At 38.4% G+C, this 9,936-nt stretch overlaps 1 protein-coding gene across 1 annotated transcript in view; it reads right to left on the reverse strand.

The window, feature by feature from the left end:
* Positions 1 to 7,493, reverse strand: part of LOC129479686 (NXPE family member 4) — a 30,179-nt gene extending 22,686 nt beyond the window's left edge. The window contains exons 1-2 of the mRNA XM_055273216.1: positions 7,308 to 7,493; positions 6,373 to 6,481 (exon numbers count right to left, since the gene is read on the reverse strand). Coding sequence (XP_055129191.1) covers positions 6,373 to 6,480 — 108 coding nt within the window. The 5' untranslated portion in view covers position 6,481; positions 7,308 to 7,493. The remainder of the gene's footprint in view (positions 1 to 6,372; positions 6,482 to 7,307) is intronic.
* Between the last annotated feature and the right edge of the window lie 2,443 nt (positions 7,494 to 9,936).

Consider the following 9,936-nt stretch of genomic DNA (forward strand, 5'->3'; position numbering starts at 1 on the left):
TCCCTTCTTATTGCAGGATCTTAGGCAAATAAAGGGTGACTTACGCCAATTTTCTGGTGACCCTGATAAGTATATAAAAGCTTTCCAAAATTTAACTCAGGTGTTTAACCTTTCATGGAGGGATGTTATGCTGCTCCTAAGCCAAACCCTAACTGCAGCTGAAAAACAGCCAGCTCTGCAGGCAGGAGAGAAATTCAAAGATGAGCAATATGTCTCCTATAGTAGGCCAAAAGGGAAAAAAGAAAATAGGGAAAATGAAGAAATAGGGGAACCGTCATTCTCAATACAAAGAGAGGCACTACCTCTTGACAACCTTTTTTGCAATCCCAATGACATCACAGATGAATAGAAAAGGAAGCACTTTTTAATGTGTGTATGGGGGCGGGGGGCGTATGAAGAACTAGGGCCAAACCTCTTAACTACTCTAAACTGTCCATGGTAGACCAAAATCCAGATAAGAATCCCACAGCCTTTATGGGAAAGCTGAAAGAAGGTCTAATAAAACACACCTTCTTGTTCCCTGATTCACGTGAGGGACAGCTCATCCTAAATGACAAGTTTATTACACAGGCAGCTCCCAATATTAGAAGGAAACTACAGAAGTAGGCTATAGGGCCAGGTAGTATTTTGGAGAACCTCCTGAGGGTGGCCACCTTAGTCTTTTATAGTAGGGACCAGGAGGAGACCCAGGAAAAAGAGAGGAAACACAAGAGAAGGACTGAGGCTCTGGTAGCTGCTTTGCAGGCTTGCAAAGTCTGGGATCCCTGAGGTGCATCTGCGAGTTGCTATCGATGTAGGAAGTCAGAGCACTTTAAAAAGGATGCCCAGGAAGCAATAAGAAGCCACCTTGACCCTCTCTAGCCTGTGGCGGGGACCACTGGTGATCAGACTGCCCCCAGAGATGGAGGTCAACAGGTTCAGAACCAGTCTCAAAGATGGTCCAGTAGGACTGATGGGTCCTGGTGCTCAAGCTCTGGCTCCAGTGGCTCAAATTGCCATTACAGCACAGGAGGCCCAGGTAATTCTGGAAACTGAAGGAAGGAAGGTGGACCTCCTTCTGGACACCAAAGCCAGCCTCTCTTTTCTCCTCTATAATCGAGGCCTCCCCTTTTCCCATAGCATGAGGGGTGAGGGGTATCTCATAAAAACTCTAATCTGATATGTTTTTCTCAACCCCTTAGTTGCAGTTGGGGGGGGCATATTATTTACATGTGCCTTTTAAATCGTGCCTGAAAGTCCCACTCCTTTATTAGGTAGAGACATTCTAGCTTGCATGTGGGCCAGCATACTTATTGCCCCAGGAAAAACTCTTTTTCTCCTCTAGTGGAAGCTAATATCAATGCAGAAGTCTGGGCAACTCAAGGAAGAATAGGTTGAATTGTAACCACTATGCCAGTCTGGATCTATCCTAATAATCCCACTTTTTTCCTAATCGGAGACAATATCCCCTAAAGCCAGAGGTTAAGAAAGGGCTAGAAGCCATTATTAATAACCTGAAGATGGAGGGCCTCCTTAAACCCTGTAACAGTCCCTACAACACCCCAATGTTAGGAGCACAAAAACCCAATGCAGAATGGAGAGTCATTAATGAGGCCATAGTCTCAATCCATCTGGTAGTACCTAATCCCTATACCTTGCTAATCCAAATACCTGAGGGAACTAAATGGTTTACAGTCCTAGATTTAAAGGATGCCTTTTTCTGCATACTGTTACATCCTGACTCTCAATACCTGTTTGCCTTTGGAGAATCCTTCTGGCCAAACTGCCCAGTTAAAACGGATGGTGCTGCCTCAGGGATTTTGAGATAATCCCTCATTTATTTGGACAGGCATTGTCAAAGGACCTCTCTGAGTTTTCCCATCCTCAGGTCAAGGTCTTGCAATATGTGGATGATATACTGATCTGTGCCTCAACTGAGGAAACCTCTTGGGAAGGCACTGAAACTCTTCTTAATTTCTTAGCTGACAGAGCATATAAGATTTCAAAATCTAAGGCCCAGCTTTGCAAAACCTTTGTAAAGTACCTTGGTTTAGTGCTTCTGAAAGGACCAGAGCATTAGGGGAAGAAATAATTAAGCCCATTTCCTCCTTCCCCCTCCCTAAAATCCTCAAGCAACTGGCAGGATTTGGGGGCATTACAGGATTTTGCAGGCTATGGATACCTGGGTATGGTGAGATAGATCATCTTCTATATCACTTCATAAAAGAAACTCAAGTGGATAAAACTCATCTCCTAACCTGGAAACCTAAAGCTCAAAAGGCCTTTAGCCAGCTAAAGCAAGCCTTACTTAAGGTACCAGCCCTCAGCCCTCCTGTGGGGAGGGCCCTCAATCTTTATGTATCAGAAAGGAAAGGAATGGGCATGGGAATTTTAGTTCAGGCCTGAGGACCAGCTCAACAACTAGTGGGCTACCTGAGTAAGAAACTTGATTTGTGGGTAAAGGATGGCCAGCATGCCTCTGAGCAATTTCCATGTTGGCCCTACTGGTACTGGAGGTCACCAAATTAACCCTGGGAAATGGCTTAACTGTTTATGCCCCACACAATGTAGCAGGATTGCTGTCTTTTATGGGGAACCTTTGGCTAACAGTCAGTTGGCTCCTTAAATATCAGGCTCTGCTGTTAGAGAGGTCAGCAGTTTGGTTAAAAATTTGTTCTTGCCAAAACCCAGCCACTTTACTCCCCAAGAAAACTGGGGAACCTGAACATGACTGTGAGCAAGCTGTGGTACAGATCTATGAAGCTAGGGAGGGTCTCAGGGAAACTCCTCTAGAAAATCCAGACTGGACCATCTTCACAGACGGCAGTTCCTTTGTAGAGCAAGAAGTCCATAAGGCAGAATATCCAGTAGTCACTCTGAATGATGTTATTGAAAGTGCACCTCTCTATCCAGGCACAAGTGCTCAACTAGCTGAACTGATAGCTCTTACAAGAGCACTTGAGTTAAGCAAGGGAAAGGCAGCTAACATTTACATTGACTCCAAGTATGCTTTCTTAGTTCTCCATGTTCATGCTGCCATTCGGAAGGAAAGACACTTTCTTACCACTAATGAATCTACTATAAATTACCACCAGGAAATTAACAGGTTATTATCCTCAGTTTTCCTTCCATGAGAGGTAGCAATAATGCATTGTAAGGGACATCAGAAGGGAACAAATGAAATAGCTGAAGGAAACAAGTTAGCAGATCAGGCAGCCAAGTCAGCAGCAAGAAAGCCTCATGGCATCAACTTGAAGTCCCTCTAACCTGGGAATGCTTCATAAAAGAAATTAAGCCTCAGTACTCCCCTGCAGAAATAGAATGGGCCATTTCTCGAGGGTATACTTTCCAGCCCTCAGGATGACTACAGTCAGAATATGGCAAGCTCCACTTTCCAGCCTCCAGCCAATGGAAAGTCCTTAATATCCTTCACCAAATGTACCTCAAAACAATAAATTCCATGCCCCCTCATGGAATTCCAGACCCCTGTATGATGTTTGCTAAAAGTAGTGGCCTACAAATCTGTGGGTGAACGGGAGAGGTCTGGACTGACAGCCCTTGATGCAAGGATTATCTGAGATATTGACCAGGGTATATTATGTCTCTAATTTTTTGAAAGTCCATTTGTCAGGTGGACCCTTCTCATTTTACAAAAATCATATAATCATCTCAATAGAAAAGACATTTGATAACATTCAACTTTGCTTCAGATAAAAATATCTCAACAAATTAGGTATGGAAGAAATGTACCTCAAAACAATAAAAACCATGTATAACAAATCCACAGCTAACATCACATTCAATGTGGAAAAGTCGAAAGCCTTCTGAGATCTGGAACAAGATAGTGTTGGCCACTTTTACCAGTTTTATTCAACATAGTATTGGAATTCCTAGCCAGCGCAATTAAGTCAGAGAAATAAATAAAGGGCATACAAATTGGAAAGAAGGAAATTAAATTGTCCCTGTTTGCAGACCACATAAACTTATATTTAGAAAACTCCATAAACTTCAATGAAAAACTGTCAGAACTGATTTTAAAAACTTAATAAAGTTGCAGGGTACAAAATCAACATATAAAGATCAGTAACATTTCTAAACACCAATATCAAACAACCTGATAAAAATCAAGAAAGCAATTTCATTTACAGTAGCTACAAAAAACCCTAGGAATAAATTGATCTAAAGAGGTGAAAGATCTCTACAATGAAAACTACAAAACATTGATGCAAGAAATTGGAGAACACACACATACACACACACACACACACACACACACAAAATAGAAAGATATTCCATGTTAATGGGTTAGAAGAATAAATGTTAAAATGTTCAGACTACTAAAAGCAATCTACAAATTCAAGGCAAACCCTATCAAAATACCAATAATATTCTTCATCAAAATTGAAAAATAATTCTAAAATCTCTATGGAAACTAAGAAGATCCAGAATAGCCAAAGCAATTCTGAGCAAAAAGAACAAAGCTGAAGGCATTATATTACCTGACTTCAAAATATACTACAAAGTTATAGTAAACAGCATTGTACTGGCATAAAAATAGTCACATACACCAATGGAACAGAATAGAGAACACAGAAATGAATCCACATTTACAGCCATCTGGATTTTTGACAAAGTCATCAAGAACATACAGTGGGGGAACAAAAGTATTTAAAATAGATGGTGCTGGAGAAACTGAATATCCATATGCAAAAGAATGAAATTAGACCATTTTCTCTCACCATATACAAAACTCAGTTACAAAATGAATTAGAGACTGATATGCATGACCCAAAGTATGAAAATACTAGAGGAAAACATACGGAATACTGTTCAGGACACTGATTTAGCCAGAGGATTTTTGGATAAGACCTCAAACACACAGAGAGCAAAAGCAAAGATAGACAAATGGGATTATATAAAACTAAAAACTTCTTCACAGCAAAGAAAGCAATCAAGTGAGTGAAGAGTTAACCTACAGAATGGGAGAAAATATTTGCAAACTATCTATCTGACAAGGGATTACTATCCAGAGTATACAAGGAACTCAACCAACTCTATAGCAAAAATATTTAATAATCCAATTAAAAAATGGGCAAAAGACCTGAATAGACACTTACTGGAAGTTATACAAATGGCAAACAAGTATATGAAAAGGTGCTCAACATCACTGATCATCAGAGACACACAAATCAAAACTACAATGTAATATAATCTCACTTTTGTTAAAATGGCTTTTATCCAAAAGACAGGTAGTAACATATGCTAGTGAGGATGTGGAGAAAAGGGAACCCTTGTACACTGTTGGTGGGAATGTAATTAGTACAACTACTATAGAGAACAGTTTGGAGGTTTCTCAAAAAATAAAAATAGGCTACCATATGATCCAGCAATCCCACTGCTAGGTATATACCCAAAAGAAAGGAAATCAGCATATCCAAGAGCTATCTGCACTCCCATGTTTATTGCAGCACTGATTACAATAGCCAAGATTTGTAAGCAACCTAAGTGTCCATCAACAGACAAATACATAAAGAAAATATGGTACATATACACAACGGAGTAGTATTCAGTTATAAAAAGAACAAGATTCTGTCATTTGCAACAACATGGATGAAACTGAAGGTCATTATGTTAAGTGAAATAACTAGGCACAGAAGACAAACTTTGCATGTTCTTTTTTATTTGTGGAAGTTAATAATTAAAACAATTGAACTCATGGAGATAGAGAGTAGAATGCTGGCTACCAGAGTCTGGGAAGGGTGGCGGGGGCATGGAGGAGAAGTCGGGTTAGTTAATGAGTACAAAAATATGATTAGACAGAATGAATAAGATCTAGTATTTGATAGTATAACAGGGTAACTACAATCACCAATAATTTATTTTACATTTAAAAAATAGCTAAAAGAGTATAATTGTATTGTTTTGTATCACAAGAAAGGATGAATTCTTGAGGCAATGAATACCCCATTTACCCTGATGTGATTACTATGTATTGTATGCTTGTATCAAAATAGCTCGTCTACCCCATAAATACATACACCTACTTTGTACCCACAAAAATTAAAAATTAAAAACAAATGAAAACCAAAAATATAGATATTCTGTTCTTCAGATGTTCCCTTAAAGAAAGTAAAAAGATGAGCTAAGCATTGAAGAAGATAGGTGCAATGCATTTATATGTGACAAAGGAAGAATGTGTGTGTGTGAACACACACACACAGTATTTATCCTCTCACATATTGCTTAATGATTATCAGGCATGTTGTTTGGTATCTAGCTATTGAAACTCCCTTCCTATAATCTACAAGTCTTGTAGTTTAGCCTTTCCTAGAACAGATGAGGTAATAAGCAAAAATAAGCTTTTGTAAACCACATAAATAAAGCATTTCCTACCTTTGTGGAGTTCTGGAAAACTGTAAAAGTGATCCAGGAGGCTAATATAAACAACAGTGCCAATAGCGACTTATAATTTATCATACTTATTTTCATACAGTTTTTCATCCTACAAGAGACAATACAAAAACAAGCACAAAAACATACAACAAAACAGAAAAGCAAACAAATATGGGAAACATTTGAAATTTTTTTGGCTCATGATTACTTTCTAGCCTCAGATAAATAACTCCTAGAAGTAAACCTTCACCCCGCAGCTGTACTTATTATCTCCCAGGTGCTCTCTTTTAGCTATCTGCTTGTACTTGTACATTCTACAGAACAGATATTTCATGGAGCCCACTGTGAACTTTAAGAAATTGGGCAGCTAAGGGCCTGAAGGATGCAAGCTTGCTCATGTCTAGATGAAGTCTCCAGACTATTTGTCACCTAACTATCAGGTTCCCTGTTCTATCCCCTCAAACTCAAGGGCAGACACAAAATACTCCAGCAAATATTGACACTGAGAACCACATCATCACAGTGCCTGTTGAATGTAAATTAGTTTTTCTGTTTCATTAATGCCAATCTGTTAATATGTCCTCCTTTTCTGTTTTAGCAGGCTTTCTAGCACCCCTCAAGCTTGAAAAGAATTATTTTAAAACATTTCTTACTTAAAAAATTTCAGGCCTTATCAATATTTTTCTATGATTCATCTTAACATTTCTCTTTGCACCGGAATTCCAAGTTCTCTTTTAACTTGGAACTTTAAACTTTAACATCAGATTGCTTGAATGCTGCCTTTCTAAAACTTTCCATCCCTCAAAATTTACCCTCCCCTAGATGCACCTTTCACCCCAGATCCCCAGTTTATACATGGGCATTAGACGTTTCTGCACCCAAAATAAATGTTACACTTTTCCCTCACCTTCCCAATTTTACAAATATTTTCTTACCTTTAGTTTACAGATTGTTCAATCCCATACATAGACTCTCTGGTGAGCTAGGTGTTGAGGATTTCTTCTGAAGCCACCACTGTGCTACTGGCATACCTCTCCTCTACACCAAAATAAATTGCAGATATAAGTTGCAGTTTGTTTACCTTTAGCATGGATTCTGCTTGTTTCAGCTAAGACAGAAGTGTCAGCCACGTCAGCTCCACCTTAAGGAGGGGCCTGGATCACAAACTGTAGTTATTAGCTCAAGCAGAGGTAGGAAGGAGAAATGAAGTGCTCTGCATAGTAGGTTATATGATTTCAAATTCCTGAAGTTTTATGAGTCTAATTCTAGTTATAATAAATAACTGATGAGAAAAAGAGTGTTTGATAAATAATTGTATTTAGTTAATACAATTTGATAAATATTATAGTTACAATAAATAACTGATGAGAAAAAGAGCCAGAAGTTTGAATGATTGAGAGTAATCATCAATGGAAAGTCAAACTTTCTAGTTTCCATCTGAGCGTTATCATCAAGACCCAGTTGGCAGGATTCAAGTGCATATTATCTCATACATAGTAGGTTTCAATACAATTTGCTGAATTGAACTAAAAGAACCTCAAATATAACATAGGGAAGACAATAGTATTAATTGCATCTGAGACTAACAGAGTGATAGCTTATAGTCATGGGTTTGAATCCATCTGGGATTTGTATTCTTGATCTGATGAAAACAGTGCTGGAAAGAGCAGGCACCCAGACAGCTGCACCAGTGCCCACAGGAAGCAGTAGCTGCTGGCCCTGTGGCTCCCTCCATGGGTTCGTTACTGCTGCCCTACACAGGAGGGTAAATATATTTAAGCATGCCCATCAATCTTTCTAGTCTTATGTTTTTAAAAAGATGGAATCAAGACCAGTTTCACAACTGGTCTTCTTGTTTCAGATCTTGAAATTTTCCCAACCTCTTTGATCCTGTTCTACCAAATTCTCCTTAACAGTACTTCTTTATGTCTTTACATGATGACCTTTGGAAAAGCTGTTATAACCTTATAAAACTGGGTCTAGGATTGTTAAATTTTTCACTGAGGAGCCTGTAATGAGAAAAAAGTATTTGCAGTGGGTTTGTTTTGGCTGCTTCTTAGAGGACTGATGCCAGCAACCACCCAAGTTCACAGTCTACTCTGAGACATATAGATTTATAGATTTTAATTTGGTTTGGTCACATAGATTTTGAAATCTAATGTTAACCTGGAATCTTTTTATGAGGTAGCCATAATAGATATGCTTGACTTAAAGAACCAAGAGCACAAAGGAAAGTTTGAATGATTTGTGCAAGTCATCTGATGAGCTTTGAAACAGGGCTGAATCTAAGATTCCTGTCATTTTGATCTCTAACACTGTGTGTTTATAGTGTATATGTATAACAGCATAAGCACAAAGAATGAAAAGTAGGAAGTTGGAAAAACTATCTTGAAGTCTTTATACCATGTGTGAATTGGGATAATATTACTTGAAGGTAGACTCTGATTAAGAAAAATATTGTAACCGTATGATAATCACTAAATATTTTTTTCTTGGTTTTCTTTTTTTTAAATTATTATACTTTAGGTTTTAGGGTACATGTGCACAATGTGAAGGTTTGTTACATATGTATCCATGTGCCATGTTGGTTTGCTGCACCCATTAACTCGTCATTTAGCATTGGGTATATCTCCTAATGCTGTCCCTCCCCCCTCCCCCCACCCCACAACAGTCCCCGGAGTGTGATGTTCCCCTTCCTGTGTCCATGAGTTCTCATTGTTCAATTCCCACCTATGAGTGAGAACATGCGGTGTCTGGTCAAGATGGATTTAAGACTTACATGTTAGACCTAAAACCATAAAAACCCTAGAAGAAAACCTAGGCAATACCATTCAGGAGATAGGCGTGGGCAAGGACTTCATGTCTAAAACACCAAAAGCAATGGCAACAAAAGCCAAATTGACAAATGGGATCTAATTAAACTAAATATTTATTTTAAAAAGTGGTATACATAATAAATCAACAATGAAGATTAAATGAAATAATAAAAAATGTTTGATTTGCCCAACAGAAGGAAAAGAAGGAGAAAAAGAAGTGGAACATAGAAAACTTCTGTCAATATATTCTTAAATTCAAATATATGAACAGTGATCTGAAATCTGAATGATATTAACCAGGGGTGGACAAACTTTTTCTATAAAGAATCAGATAGAAAATATTTTTGGAGAAAGAAACTATAAACAAGAACATGTAATGGGTATATTAAAATTAACTTTGTGATATTCAATTGGAATTAGAATTATGAGTATGCCCTCAGAGTTTTTTGATGGGTAAATATGCATTTTTATGTATACATGGGTTCATGCACACAGACGTATATTTTCAAGCTCTATCCATGGAGAAGCCCTAGAAGCAATGACACCTAGTGCCTAGACCTTGGTTTCTTAATTCTCCAGTAAAGGCAGCCAGAGTTTCTTGGAGAAGTGGCTGGTTGATTCCATCACTTTGTCAGGGGATATGAGATGAGCCTGGAGCATCTTGGGGTGCTAGGAAATGCCTTTTAAAAAATGGAGGAACATGTCAAAATGGCCTAGAAGCTAACCTGAAAGAGCTCCTGATGACCAA

The sequence above is a fragment of the Symphalangus syndactylus genome, chromosome 3 (assembly GCF_028878055.3).
Source record: "Symphalangus syndactylus isolate Jambi chromosome 3, NHGRI_mSymSyn1-v2.1_pri, whole genome shotgun sequence".
Lineage (NCBI taxonomy): Eukaryota > Metazoa > Chordata > Mammalia > Primates > Hylobatidae > Symphalangus > Symphalangus syndactylus.